The 15,606-nt window shown below is 37.5% G+C and overlaps 1 protein-coding gene across 2 annotated transcripts in view; it reads left to right on the plus strand.

The window, feature by feature from the left end:
• Nucleotides 1–15,606, plus strand: part of LOC140064001 (E3 SUMO-protein ligase ZBED1-like) — a 43,956-nt gene extending 28,350 nt beyond the window's left edge. For both annotated transcript variants that reach the window (XM_072110370.1, XM_072110371.1), the window contains one exon: nucleotides 2,398–15,606. In XM_072110370.1, coding sequence (XP_071966471.1) covers nucleotides 2,398–4,448 — 2,051 coding nt within the window. In that variant the 3' untranslated portion in view covers nucleotides 4,449–15,606. The remainder of the gene's footprint in view (nucleotides 1–2,397) is intronic.

Genomic DNA, 15,606 nt, shown 5'->3' on the forward strand with positions numbered 1-15,606 from the left:
ATGTGGCTTCTAAAAGGCAAACAACCCTTCCCCTCTACTGTGCGCCCACACAACTTTTTATATGCACATGTGGGGTACTTCTACACTCCGGAGAAACTTGACACATTTTTTTAGGGTTATTTCATCTCTTATCCCTTGGGGTAAAATTCACCTTTTATATGAAATGTTTCACTTTTTAGTGCCTAATTGGATCATACACCTTTAGGGGCAAATACACATATTCCACCTTGCTTAATTCTCCAAGGGGTGTACTTTCCAAAATGGTGTCTCCTGTTTTGTACCACTAGAGCTATCCAAATGCATCCTGACAAAAGATTTCTGTCAAATTTGGCTTCTAAAAGGCTCTTTCCCCCTTTTGATCGCCCATACAACATTTCATATGCACATGTGGGGTACTTCTACACTCGGGAGAAATAATCTTACATAATTTTGGGGGTTATTGCATTTTTTAAAATCTTTTGTGGCTATGAAAAAGTATAGGTAATCTTGACTTTGTTAGGAAAATTTTCACCTTTTCCTTTTTTTTACGGCTTAATTGAACCAAAATGTTGTCCTTGGACACATGAAAACTTTTTCAGCCATATTTGTCCTACAAAAACATAACAACGCTCTTTCTCTTTACTCAGGAGGAATTGCACTAAACATTGTAAAATGCATTTGAATGTGGGAATGTGCAAATTTTAGTGTTCAATAAATATATTGTTACATAAAATAACATTTTTGTAATTTTACTGCCATTTATTTTTTACCCTCATGAAGGGCTCATAATTTGTTTTGCAAATTTTAAGGAGTTCAGTTTCTAAAATGGTGTCATTTTAGAAACTTGTCCCTCCAAAATTGGTCCATCCAAAAAAAAAAAAAATCGCACCTCAGGTTAAAAGCCTCCTAACATCTTAAAAAAAGGAAATGATGTTTGAAAAATTATGCCAGGACTAACTTTGTAAAAAGTAGAAAATTTTGAATATGAAAAACTATTTTTTTTCCAAATTTATATTTTTTTCTTAAATACTAAACATATTGCTTAAATTTCTCAACCAACATGAAGTACGTTTTCTGAAAAAAATCTCAAAATCACCTGGATACATTCCAAAGTTATCACCACTTATAGTGACACATGTTAGATTTAAAAAAAAGGGCCTTGTCAGGAAGGTGCAAAATGGCCAAGTCATAAAGGGACCTAATATTGCAGGGATGGAGGGAACAGTTAACCCTTTGTTTGTCTCCCAGTTCAGTAAGGAGGCTTTAAAACTAAAAGGAATATTATAAATTAATTGGCACGTTATAAATCATGTCAGTCATAGCACCAGATATGGAAGAAAGGCTTAGAAAAGCACTGAATATTAGGGATATAATTGCATCTAGTTATATAAAACCATATTATGCATAATTGGAAGGGTTTTTATGCATGCAAAAACTTGTAAAGCGTACCAATCTAGATCTTTAGATAAAGGAATAGTGAGTGTTAAGTAAAGATCAGTAAAACTGTTGGTAGATGTCCTTTAAATTTTTAAAGATTGGCTAATATGAGTCACATGACTGTAGAACGATGAGCATGGAGTGGGGAACAATAAAAACATACGCACACCTAATGGGTTAGCGATTGGGACTGGAAAGAGGGAGCAGGCGGTCTTGTAGTATGTAGGTTTAATTTAAGTTATTTACACCTGCGACTTTGCAATGATGACTATGAAATGTGAAATTGAAAGCGGTGTGTAGGGGGTGTCTGGGGGAAAAGCTGGAGCAGATGCAATAACGGGAATATATAAGTATACAAGTACTTAATATAATGTAATATTAATATAATGTATAATAGTAATATAATGTATATTAAGATGCTGTGTAGATATGTTCATTGAGGATGAGAAAATTATGTTAAACACTTACAAGTACATTTGTAATTTAAAATAGGTTATGTATAAATGCAAACTGTATGTATTAAAACTAATGGTTGTGACACCACAGCTATGCCGTGGAAGAAGCCAAAAAGGGTGAAACTCACGGTCGGGCTACAGTTGTATTGCGTGCAAAGTTTTTAGATTTTGTATACTTGTACAGTATACTCTGCGACTCCCGCAGCGGTTCGGTGGCTGTTCATATATTGGTGTGGGTGTTAATATAGACATATTCTGGAGCTCAACAATTTAGCACAAGTGGGGCTAACCAACTAGTACCTATTTGTGGATATCTAACTATTGCAGGGGTTGAACACAGGACACAGTTTTTTGACTTTCTGTGATGGACCGTTGCTCCTCCAATAAGTAAATTTTCTTAGTATTCCTTTTATAACTCCGTATAAATGTAACTGTAGTTCATTTGTCATCAAATATGAAAAATACACAGGAAAGTTTATTCATGTCATAAGTGTGAAGGTAACAGTGTTCTTGCATTTTATTTTAGGAGAGCATTTTAAATATGAGTTTGGCGAGAAGGAACTTCTAATGAAGCTTTTTCAAGATCTGCATTTGAAGACTGTGGACTCATTGCAGAATCACATATCACCTCGAAATCAGTATGTGTGCAATGATATTGTCACCCCTTTAATACAGTCACACAAACATAATTACCCTTTAAACAGTATTGGGCATACTTCATCTGGCTTTCAGCTGCTCGAGGGAACTCAGAACTTGGTAAGCCTTGGCCGTGCCCAGAGTCGTTATTGGACTTTTTTTGGCTTTCAAGGTGATGATTATGGTCGCATTATTGATAAAACTAAGATTATTTGCAAATTGTGTGGTGTTAGGCTTTCATACAGTGGCAACACCACAAATTTGAGGCAGCATCTTATTTATAAGCATAGGCGAGAGTACAATGAATTAGTGGGAACCCAGGGAGCGGTAGTGGAGCCACAAAAAAACATTGATTCAGCCTCACCACGTGAGCTGCCATCAAGGGCTGTAGTGACGCCTACTGTGGGAAGAACAACCAAAGCTGTGGCAGATTTTATTGTCCGTGACTTAATGCCAGTGGAAATAATCGAAGGAGAAGGCTTTGTGCAAATGCTGTCCATTTTGGATCCTAATTACAAGTTACCAGCAGCTTCTTTCTTGTCTCATACAATCCTGCAAGAGATGCACATTCAGGCCAAGTTAAGGGTGTTGGAAGTGGTTAAAAATCTACAAGAGTGTTCTGTCAGTCTTGACCTATGGAAACATAGTGGCTCTTTGTCCTACCTCACACTTACTATACATTATGTCAATGAAACTTTTGAATCCAGGAATATTGTGCTATCAAGCAGGGTTGTTTCAGAAGACCTCTCTGAAGAGAGCCTGAAATTAGTCCTTCAAGAGGTTGCAGAGGAATGGGGAATACGAGAGAACACATTCTATGCAGTGGGGCTCAGTAGTCCTTCTGTTAAAATAGCAGCTTCAAAGGTAGGTTGGAAGTCTCTCCCTTGTGTTGGACAGGTTTTGAAAAATTGCATTGAAGCTATACTCCAGCACCATACTATTCAGACCACATTGGATAGGTTCCGTAGATTGATAGCCACTATTTTCTCATCGACAGCTCAAAATGAGGAGTTGACCACTCATGGACCTGTTTTGAAGGTCCATTTAAAAATGTTCCTTAGGGATGGTACAAAGTGGTACAGTATCTACACTTTATTGCAAAGCATAGTGGACCATTCCAAATTTTTTAAAAGCCTAATTGAAACTTTGAAAGAAGATGGTATTTCTCTTCAGCCAGAAGACTGGGCAATACTCCAAGATGTTGTAGACATTCTTAAACCCTTATCTATTGCTACCTCAACCTTTACCAAAGATCAGTTTGCTGGGCTGTCACTGGTGAAGCCAGTAATAACCAGTTTGTTGTACAAACACTTGGCACCTAATGAGTGGGACTCAGAATTTTCTAAGAACATCAAAAAGGCCATACACGAAGAGCTGAGTTTTAAGTATTCTGGTTCTGAAGTAAATCAGGTTCTCAACTTGGCATGTGCCTTGGACCCTCGTTTTCGTGGCCTTGATTTCCTCAGTCAGCCAGACCGTGTAGAAACCCTTCATTTGCTGAAGCTTGAGGCTTCAAGTCTGGCAAAGACACAGACAACGGAGCCAAGCTATGTTACACCTGAACCTCAAAATTTAAGACCACCTTCAAAAAAACTCAAACAGGACTCTGGTATTGAGTTTCTTTTGGGAGACCTTTGTAATGTAAGAAATTCTTCCACTAGCACAGTAAACCAGCAAGCAGAGCAGGAGATAAGTAGCTTTCAAACAAGTGAGGCTTCGTCTTTATGCCAGGATCCATTACAGTGGTGGAAAATGCACCATACTCAATACCCTTTTTTGGCAAGAGCAGCTCGTAAACTGCTTGCTATACCTGCCACTTCTGTACCAACAAACTGGTTGTTCACAGATGCTGGTTTAGCAGTTTACCGAAAGCGTTCTGCACTTACTGCAGAGCATGTTGATATGCTAGTTTTTCTCAATGGTAATAGGTTATTTCTTTAAACCTCTACGGGTTGGTTCATTACATTTTTGCCTGTCCCATTTCTATCGTAGTCACCTTTTGCAAGTGAAAACCTCCTGCAGGTTTAATTGAGTGCTTCCACTACTTTCCAATAAGAGGTCAAATTATGAGACCTTTTGTCCACCCCAGTATCTGTAGTATAACTACTGGTACATTACTGAGCTTAAAAAAATTTACATTTTCATTTACTATTTGTAGCACACGCTTCCATTTTTTTCATTACAGTATTTTTTGTTTCCTTTAGAGGAATTCTCTTCTGTTGGCTGAATTTTAAACCTGTGACCTTTGATATATAGAAGGAAGTTATACAAAGGTGGCCTTTTGTTCGGCATTGTGATTCAATGCCATGAAATAGATTTTGTTAATCTAGCAGAAGACATAATAATACAGTAATAGCTTTTTTTCCCCATGTGCCCTTTTTTGAGAGCAGAAAGACATCATACAAGGAAGTTCATTTATAGAAGAGAAAAACATAGACGGCACTGCTCAATGACTTGGTTTCTGTGGCCAGTACACCAAAGTTCATAACATGGAGACTGGGGATATCGAGGGTTGTGCCTCTATTTATTAAAGGGATATTCCGGGAATATGAACGTCTGATACAAAAACCCATAATGCTATAAATAAATGAATGTAACAAAACTCAATGTCATTAGTCACGAAACGGAGCTTAAATAGTTTGATTTTATGATTTACAAAATGTATGGCGTCTCTAAAGTAGGTGGAGTTATCACTAAGATTGCTGGCACTGGAAACTACAAGTTCCATGATCCTTTAATTCTCATGAACTCCTCCTGCCTCTTATGATCTGCTCCCAGTGATGATGTAACAGGTTTTCTTGCTCTGTTAACATAGTAATGATGTGTAACTGCCATCACCAAAACACCGGCCATACTGGATGCACTGCAACCAACCGACTACAGCCAAACGTAGTGGTGATCACATGACCTGCCCAGGCAGGTGTAGGACCGCCCAGAGGAAATTAATAGACTGATTAAAGGGCCAGTAGCATTTTAATTCTCCATTACAGTCTATGCCACCAGCATTTTCTGCTAAGGGGAGCAAAATTTTAAATAACAACTAATTACATATTAGCTTATATTTTAATGACCCATTTCTAAATGAATTATGCTTATTCCTGGAATACCCCTTTAAAGTAGAATCCAATAAGACTTGCAATTGGAGAAATAGAGAATGGTACTCGCCCCTTTGTATTTTCTTCCTACAAGTGACGTTTATTAGAGCATACTCTCATACAAGCAATATACATAATGGCGGGAGGAAAACAGCACCACCTTGCATGTGTGGGAGCGTTGGGCCGTACTCCCAAACATGTTAGAGTAAGGTAGTTTGGAGCGAGTAGAAGCGCAAAGTGGCGAAACTCCTATCGTTTCCACATATGTAAGGTGGTGATGGTGGTGTTGTACTCCCCCCACCATGTATGTTGCTTGTTTGTGAGTATTCTTTAATAAACCTCAATTGAAGGAATAAAAGACATAGGGGTGAGTGCCATTCTCTTTTTCTACTATTGCAAATCGTACAAGAAAACTGAGTTTTGTATTGGCCAAGGCAGAGTTGAACTGCAAAAAGAATCTCACTGAGACAACCCCTTTTATGCGCTATTTTAGAACTAGACAATCTCTTTAAATATTAACACAGTAGCTTTCAGTGCACATATATGTACAGTATTACTGCATGAGGAGGTTTGTTAATCTACATATATCCATAAGAATCTTTGTCTATTCTGCGGTATAGAATTAAATTGGTGAGATATATGCCAGAAAACTGAATTAAACTGAACTAAATCTCCCCTTCTCTCACCTGTTTCAACCCACACGCCGTTTTGATACACCCTAGCCCACTGCATTTACTATAATCTCACTGGAAAACCGATGGTTAGTATAGCAGAAATTTCCTCCAGATTAGACCTGGTCTCCAATCTCCGCCAGGTCGGACCTATCTAATAAAAGGCTGGAGCCTCTTAGTAGGTGCAGGTGCTGGCAAGGGGATTTTAAAACTTGTGTTTAATTCAACAGTCTTAATAATTTTTCACCCCGTTGGCCACCTTTTTGATGCTGTGGTTCCTCAGTTGAGCACAGGAGGGCAGAATTTATGCAGTCAATATTATAAAGCAAGGACGCTACTGCTGTTCTGTTTTGTTCCTTATATCTTTAAACCTAAAGACTCACATTTCAGTATTTTCAAAGCTTCTTCTAACAATGTTTTCCTTCCATAAGCTAAAGTGACCATGGCTATGTTTATTGAGCAAGTGCAGGACATGGTGAAGGTATGACCAGCTACTTTTCTTTAGGTTGGACTAGCTGCCTACCCAGAAAGGGCAATAGCAGTCTTCTGTCATTAGTGCAAATCTATCCCATCTATCTGTTAGATGGAATATGCTTCTGGATACTACTGTTGACAATCAATCTCTTGTATTTTCATGATGGATTGGCTGTGAGTCAGATTGGTCCTTTGAAACTAATTTAAAGTGCACCATGAAAATGTAGTGTAATCTGCATGTTCTTGAGGACAAATGCATATGCTCTGTTTAGGCTAATAAGTCATCGAGATGGTCCTGTGCATGATTGCCATCACCCAGGTTTCAGTGTACCTACATAGTTGGCACAAAGTTCTTAACATAGAAAGACCAGATATGTAAAGTAATAAATGACTGTTATAATGAACCTTTTCCAAAAAAATAATATACTGCTCGGCTTCTCTGGCATTGTGAAGATTGGACTGCATTTTCATGGTGACAGGCTCCCCTATACTGAATATAATATTGGAAGTATTTGGTTATTGTTGTTTGAATTTTTCATGTGTCAATGAAGTCTGTTTGATTATGATTCCTTATAATAAATTTTCCAAACTTAAAGCAATAATGGTACCGCATGCCAGAAGGAACTCAGTGAAATGATACGTATTAAATATTCCAAAGAGCACAAAACAACTGTTTTTTTGCTTGCAGCGTAAATACAGTTTGTGTTAATCACAGGTGACTTATTCCATAAACAGATTTAAAGAAAAAATTATTTAAATAATCAGTACAGTTTAGCATTAACCTCTTTTAAAGCATTACTAAACCTTTTGAGGTCGCATTCACCTGTAGCATTTAAATTGCCCTTTGAAACACAATTCAATGACTGTGGGGAGGGGCTTGGCCTCATTGCAGTAGGTTAACACTGTTTGCATTGTGTTAACACAGCATTTATATTGTGTTTACGTAAATGCAGTGTAAACACAATGTTAACTATCTAAATGCAGCCTTCAGGGTTTTTTTTTCTATTTCAGAAATGAATAAAGCAGCATGACATGACCAACCCTCTTTGCACAGTGAGCCCCTCCCTCCAGTAGTGACTGTATTCTGTGTAAATGAGAATTTTTTAAAGGAAATCGACCATTTGATTTGATGTATGAAGCAAACATACTGTAGCATACATGCTGTAGTTTCACTGATGCAGGATCATACATTTGGTTAATCCCTGAGCTGAGTGACAAGCGCCGAACAAAGCGCTGAAGGAGCCAAAGAAGCTTCATTATCATAATGTTATATCTGTTTTATCAGCAAAACCACTCAGCTCAGGGATTAACCAATATTTGATCCTGCATCAGTGTAGCTACAGCATTCTCAAGATATGTTTGCTTCATAATGCATCAAATCAAATGGTAGGTTTCCTTTAAGGACCATTGCGCACAGGGAGAGGAGACTAAAATATTTGTGTTGCAATATCCGGAAAAAGGGAGGCAAATACTGGAGGAGCTACTAACTTGACACACTCCCAAATTAGCCAGAAAAACACACATAAAAAAAACAATGTTAGTGCTTTAACTCCACAATAAAATGTTAAGATTGAGAGTTCCACAGAACGGTCTCACCCAGTTCCTTATAGATCGGAGATTGAAGAAATTTCTTCAGTAATTCCACAGTATTTATCTACGCCAAGGATTATACATAAAACTCCATTACAGACATCATGCAGCTGATCATTGCAGTCTGCAACTATAGTAAAGCATCCAGAGAGCTTCACCAGAGGTCACAGGGGGCAGAGGGGTCTGTCTGTAACTAGGGGTCGTTTGTAAGTCGGGTGTCCTTAAGTAGGAGACCGCCTGTATATGATCAAACACTGTTAGGGTGCCAATAAAAAGCTATAACTACCTTGTAAGGCAGCCCCCTTAAAATTTTATTTAAGAAACAATGTTTTTCTTGTCCCATCCTGAAAGAAGCATTTTGCATATTATGCTATAAGTCACCACACGCCTGCAAAGTGACCTTAATTTGCAAAGTCTCTGTAAGGATAGCTCTCTGGCCCTGGTCAAAAGCTTCTCACTAAGCTAAACTAGTTCCCTACACTGTACTGAAGAGACACAACCACGTCAAAACAGTGCTGTGTACAGTTGGGAATGTATTCCTTTCGGAATAGATATACTGTTTGGGCTTTTATCCCATATCATGTCATTTGGTTTCCTAAAAGTTATGCTTTGATATTAAGGAGGTTGCCTTACAATGTACCAAAGAGGAAATCCAATGTGCTACCTGTTCCCAAAATGGTGCAGCATTGCCAGTGTTGAAATGCGATTAAACGTGTGCCATTAGAAACCGTAGTGTGAATTTATCAAGACTGGGTGCATCATGCACCAGTCTTAAGGATTCCCCCAAGATGAAATTTCCCCTGGTTCTGCAATTGTTGAGGAAGCCTTGTATAATAGATGAATATTCCTCTTGACCCTTATCCCTAGTTAGGCAGCAGTTATCCTCAAAAACAAAGGATCAACATCTTAAAGTCAGGGCATACCCCAAGTTCAACCAACATTTAGCTTATACGTGTGTATGTATATATTTAGTGTGTGTGTATGTATTATTAGAGTATTCTTGCAGAGGGGAGCTCAGTCCATCAAAGTGTACCTGAGAAAAGGTCTGAGAAAGATCACTTTAGATCCGCGTGGCCTCTGACTCTGTATAGTAAATACATGTATATGTTATATTGAAACTTCATTTTGGTGCTTGATGTTGGATTATGTAATACATGACGCTAATGACGAGCAAAATATAGCTAATATGACCTCTTGACCACATTGCCGCTTTTTGGAGTCCCATGAGCATAGAGTTACTTGTATAAGGTTTAGCATAGAATTAATATTTGTAGTGTAGCAAGCAATGGCCGTATTATAAATGACATTGCACTAATGTGTACCTAGAATGAAGGACGTTAAGACAGAGGTAGGGTACTTATGGATGATGGAGATATGGATGTTGTGATAAGTAAAATAAGCTTGAATTGCTTTAGTCTTTTATTACCTCGGGCATTGTGGTTATTCTTGGTTGTCTGCTGTTATCTCATCATTCTATATTGACAAGAAAGTGTGTGAAATAAATATTTTACATACTCATACTGCTAAATCACTATTCATTCTTCTCCCATTGCAGCTCTTTGTGGCCCACTTATTGAGTTACGAAAGCTTTTCTGGTAAGTTTAATGCAATTTCTGAGACACCTAAAATAAAATGAATTACCATATATACTCAGGTATAAGCCTAGTTTTTAAGCACAAAAAATGTGCTGAAAAACCCAAACTCGGCTTATACTCGAGTAAAAAATATATAGGTTTTACCAAGTTTTGGGGGTAAAATTAAGGGCCTCGGCTTATACTTGGGTCGGCTTATACTCGAGTATATACGGTATATATACCATAAATCAATATGTTATACTAAACTACATGGATTACACAGGTTATTGGGCCTATTTTCTAAACCCTATTAGGAAGTTCATAAGGCTAATGGAGAGAGCTCCCCTATTTAGGATCCCCGTACATAACATTGAGCACCTCAATCCGTAATACCCTTACAATAGAAATTTAAACCTTGTAATGTTGCACTGATAATGTAAAGTTGGTAGGTGCAGTAAATGCACTTTAACATTATAGGTCAGTGCTTCCTACTGTATGAAGAGTCATCGATCTAAGCACATTACAATCTCATGGACAGAACTGTGGCCCAAATTGTTTCCTTTGATAAAAAAAAAGGGAGACCACACCCAGTAGAAGTTATTGTTTGAATTTAGCTTAACTGGACGTAAAATTCCATTTTTAGGGCTATTTTATGAGATATCTTAAATGTATATAAGTTATGGTAATACATGATTCCTGTCGCTAACATGTTATTGTTCAACATTACATCAGCCAGTGTCTCCATCAAAGCTCACAATAGAAATTTCAAATTAATTTAGCAGTATGTTTATCTTACCAGTGTTGAAAAAACAACATTTAAGAGAGCATACAAGCCCTCATGCAATAGTGTTGTCCATGATGCCAGAAACAAATAATGGAAATTGTGCTTCCAACATTAAAGGGGTTGTGCCATCTAATATTTATGGCAGATCCTGGAGCATTTATAGTATGACCATCAATTTATATGTTCAGCCTTTCCTTAGCAGTGACACAATAGATGGACTGGGATTACTGCATAAGGAACCTTATTTAATATCTGCTGCTGGCAGTAGTTGGTTACTGTGGAGGAAGATGAGTATGCAGATTATCGGTGGACAGGCATAGGAATAGAATTCAGGATCAGGGAACAGGCTCAGATACTGTTTTGTGGTTTTGGAATTGGTTTCTGGATCAAGGCAGGATGCAGGGTTCCAGATCAGGTTGCCATTTAGAAATGGGCAGGATGCAAGGTTCAAGTACAGACTCTGGGTTCAATACAAGTTGGGGTTTCCAGATCAGGCAGGATACAGGGTCAGGAGCAGCTTTATGGTCCCTGATCAGTCTAGGGTTCAGGTTTCTGGATCAGTCTTATTCCAGGCTCCGATAAAGATTCAGGGTTTCTGATCAGGTAAGGGTTCAGGGTATCTGCTCAGGCTGGAATAATGGCTCAGATACAGGTGCAGCAAAACGGACAGACAGACCGAAGTACTACAGGTCGCATGAGAAAGTATAAAAAGCACTGAGTTTACTGGGGATTGGCTATTTATTAATTTCCTTGACACTGCCCTAGCATCCGACTCTCTTGGTCTCAGCTGTAGGTTGAGTGATGTAGATCCAACACTGAGTCCCAGAATGAGACACCCAACTTTCCAGGGAATACTGGGTGTGGCTCGCAAGAAGTCTGCAAAACGGAACTCATTCAGAGTTCTGACAGTCACTCTTCTATAAGGATTTTAAGAAATTGGTCCACTGGGATCTTGTGGGTTATAACTCAGAACCATTTATTGTGAAAGAATAAACATTTATTTATTATATAATAACCATTCCGTCAGCATAGGGTGCCTGTTATGGTATCATTGAAAGTGTTTAGGCCTATTGTGACCTTTTTATAGTACTTCCAATTCCTTCTATTTATGTATTGCAGTTTTAATTTGTGCAGTCATTGCTTTTACAATGCACATAAAACTCTGTTCCCTTTTAGCATCGAGGGAAAAGTTATCTAGCATAAATACTGCCTGGCCAAGTAACTATTACTTTTATGTCCCTTTATTTTAGGAACCAGATATGTTTTTTTTGTTTTCTATTAATCATTGTTGAATAAAAAAGAAATATTTAGCAGTTACACATTTGGAAATGGCCATAGATATAAACTAAAATAATAACAACATATTTTCCTATACTGAAAATTGACTACATATTTTGCCCACTTTGGAATGTTCTTGTATGGCACTTTTTGTGAATTTCTTTTTCTTGAATATTTTCCCCTCTCTGTGATTTGTAAGTCCCCCTGAGCTTCTATTTGCCATTTGTTCTACTTGTGTAGAGGGATTATGGAGAACTGAGCGGTAGACATAATCTCATACCTCAGTGACTTTCTGTCCCTCTTGGCAAGAGTTAATTTATGAGAACTTTCAGAAAGTAACTCCTTTGACCAGGAAGGAAGGGAGCGTGAAAAAGCCAAATAAGAGGAGAAAGAAGCATTTTGTTTCGAAGATGCAACAAAAGTTCTTATATTCACTTGTACTGTTTATTTACGCACACTCAAAGCACAGAGACCAAGTACACTCTTAATTAATCCAAACAGTTTACTGGCTTCAGGTGAAGAGATGTGTAATGAAAAAGTAGTGATTCCAGCACCATAATTCTTTAAAAGGTCTGCATAGCAGTTACATGTTTCAGGTCAAGAACCCTTTGTTAGACTTTGTTCATTTTTGCTAAGCTTTTGAAATGTTAATGGTCCTCTGGCTATTCTACACTGCAATATAATTTTTAACATTTACTATAGTGGACAGGAGACAAGTCTTTGGGGATATTGTTCAGGATGGCTTGTTGTCCATGCATAGATATCAGATTAGTCATATATACTATTCAGTCTATGGTTATGTTCTCCAAACTGCACAGATTGCATTTGTGAATCCTATTAGTCATGAACTTACTATCAATCTGGCATAAACCCAGTGCAGTACATTAAATAGTTTCCTGTTGATTTTTTGGGGCACAATTGCTGTTGTTAAAGTTCATCTTGCACTGTAATCATTGGGAGACCCATTGTTTGTATGACTACTGATCTAGATCTTATCCCATGTTTTTTGTATAAGGAATAAGTTATCTCTGTGGGAAATGCATTTTAAAGCTGCACTGATTATTATTAATTATAGAGCTTCAGAATTAAGAGTTGGAGGGCTAAAGAGAAGAATGTTGTTATCCACGTGGATTAATCCCTCTTCCAGGCAGATGTTTAGGAGATAGACTAGCACTTTTGAGTCCACAGTGAGGGCCGAGCGGAATTAAAGGTTACTTCAAGGCAGAAGACTTTTGAAACTTGTGAATGTGTTGAGCTGCTTTTTTGTGCTTTATAGGTGAGGGATGAATTGGATATAGGAAAGACTTCAAGTTAAATTTTGATAGCAATCTAAGATTGCTTGGGGAAAATCTGGCTTGTATGGTTTGTTAAAAATCTGTGTTTCTTCAGCATAGGTTTTGAACTTAATGTGCTGTCCTATAGACAGAGAAGAGTAAAGGTTCTAGGACAAAGCCTTGCGGTGCACCAACAGGCAGCGGGTAAGTTGAAGATGTGCTATGGAGTAGGTCTTTTTTTTTTCAAACCTTGGTTTGGTTTCAACTCCATTGTTATACTGACCAGCTATAGTCAAGGCATTTTCAAAGAACAAGTTGGAGAGTCTGAGGTAGGCATGATGTTCAATTAGTCATTAGGCAAATGGAAGCAGTTACATTGGGTGAAGGTTCATTGAGAAATTGCTTGTTTGGGATGGATGTGATTCATGCAGTCTGTATGTTTGTGTTGATACATGCGCAGCACAGCATACCATCTCTCATTGTAATTTTCTCTAACAGTACTTTGTACAGTGCTGTAATGTACATTCTACTGTGTCATTTCTTTCTATTAGTACAGCATAGAAAAAATATGCATTGTACAGGTACTTGACCAGTAGAGGCCATCCGTAAGGGGTGAAAACCTGTAGCCTGAGAGCTAACAGAAACCAGCAGAAATAGGAAAGCTTTACTGAATTTGACAGGTCCTGATCATCACTAAACTTGATTTTAGGGTTGGGAGGGCACAATGTCTCTGTCACATGTCACATTTCACTGTAATTTATTTTCCTGGGAGCTGGCCTCCGGTGATAGTGATAGTCATTAAATGGTGTTTGTACTTTTGGCAATGTACATTCAATTTATGTATATGTTGTGTGTTTCATTAACAAGTCATACACCGTAATTTCTAAACCAAAGAAATATGTGAACACTGTAACTAAATACAACTCTGGCTTCCCTTTTACATGTTGTTTATTGCATGTTAGTTGGAATGTTAAATTGTTATTCTTAGGAAATTTTAGATAAGCATTAGAAATTCTTATGAAATATTAATCAGAAGGGGATGCCCATTTGCCATTTAAAAACATGCAAAAATGTCTTCTCTATAAAGAGTTTTGACATTTAAGAATATATATTTTCACCTGAGTTAAATGGCACCTTTTTACCTTTTCTGATTTGGCTGTTTTATTTTATTGCATTCTTAAAATTTTGTTGTGTTGGAGTTGCATCTGTGCACAGTCTAATACTTCACAATAGGTCCTGGTATGTTTTGACTCTGCATTCTACACCTTTGACTTACTAATCAGAATTTTCTTTAAGGAATAGCACAGGATTGGCTCAAATTAGTTCCCAAATTGTAATTAAATATGGAAAATGTGTTTTTATAAAATGGACAACTCATGAGAATATCAAGTGAACAGAAGCAGTGCCACTATGTTGTGTCCAATAGAGGTAGCAGACTGCTGACTCTTCAAGACCTGGCAGTTATTTGATCACCCGAAATTATAGATGCCAAAATTAACAGAAACATTGCCTTGTATTTTATATCAAAAGTATCAAATAGTTTTGTGGTAGCAAAAAAGGTATTGTTCAACCACTGTGTGCAAATACTCTAAAAGTCTTACACCATTAAAGGGGTTGTCCACTTTCAGCAAATAATTGATATGGTGTAAGGCAAAATTATACAATTTTCCAATGTACTTTCTATATCAATTCCTCCGTTTTCCAGATCTCTGCTTCCTGTCCTTCTATAGAAAATTCCTATGTTTACTTCTAGTGGAGAAAAATCTGTCCATATTCATGTGATGGACAGGCAGGTACACGAGCTGTTATTATCACACAACTCTGATTAGTCAGTCATAAGTTTGTGCACCTGACCAGGGACATATTTCTATCCATAGAAGCTTTCCATAGGACAGCAAGTATAGATCGTGAAAACGGTGAGAAATTGATACAGAAAGTAGAATGGAAAATTTTATAACTTTTCATTACAGAATTATATGCTGAAAGTGGACAACCTCTTTGAGGGCTTTTTTAGGCCAGGTTATAAATGGATTATATTAGTTGAGGTAACTAACCATAGTCTATAAGAATTCTGCACATGCAAGTAGACTAACTGCTCCACATTTTTTTTAAGACTCTATTTAGACACTTTTATGATTTTAAGTCAGACTAGATTGTCTTAAACTTATGCATTTAAGGACCGTCTAGTCTAACTTTGTGTTGAATTAATCTTTGCCTTACTGTGTTTTTAAGTGGCCAGTGTGGCATTCCAGAACAGAGAAAGAAAAGGGAGTATAATATGCATCCTGTAATTGTCTCTATATAAGATGCAAACTGAAAAAAAATAAAAACATTTTTACAAAACCTCTATCCTTGTGTT

The sequence above is a fragment of the Engystomops pustulosus genome, chromosome 6 (genome assembly GCF_040894005.1).
Source record: "Engystomops pustulosus chromosome 6, aEngPut4.maternal, whole genome shotgun sequence".
Lineage (NCBI taxonomy): Eukaryota > Metazoa > Chordata > Amphibia > Anura > Leptodactylidae > Engystomops > Engystomops pustulosus.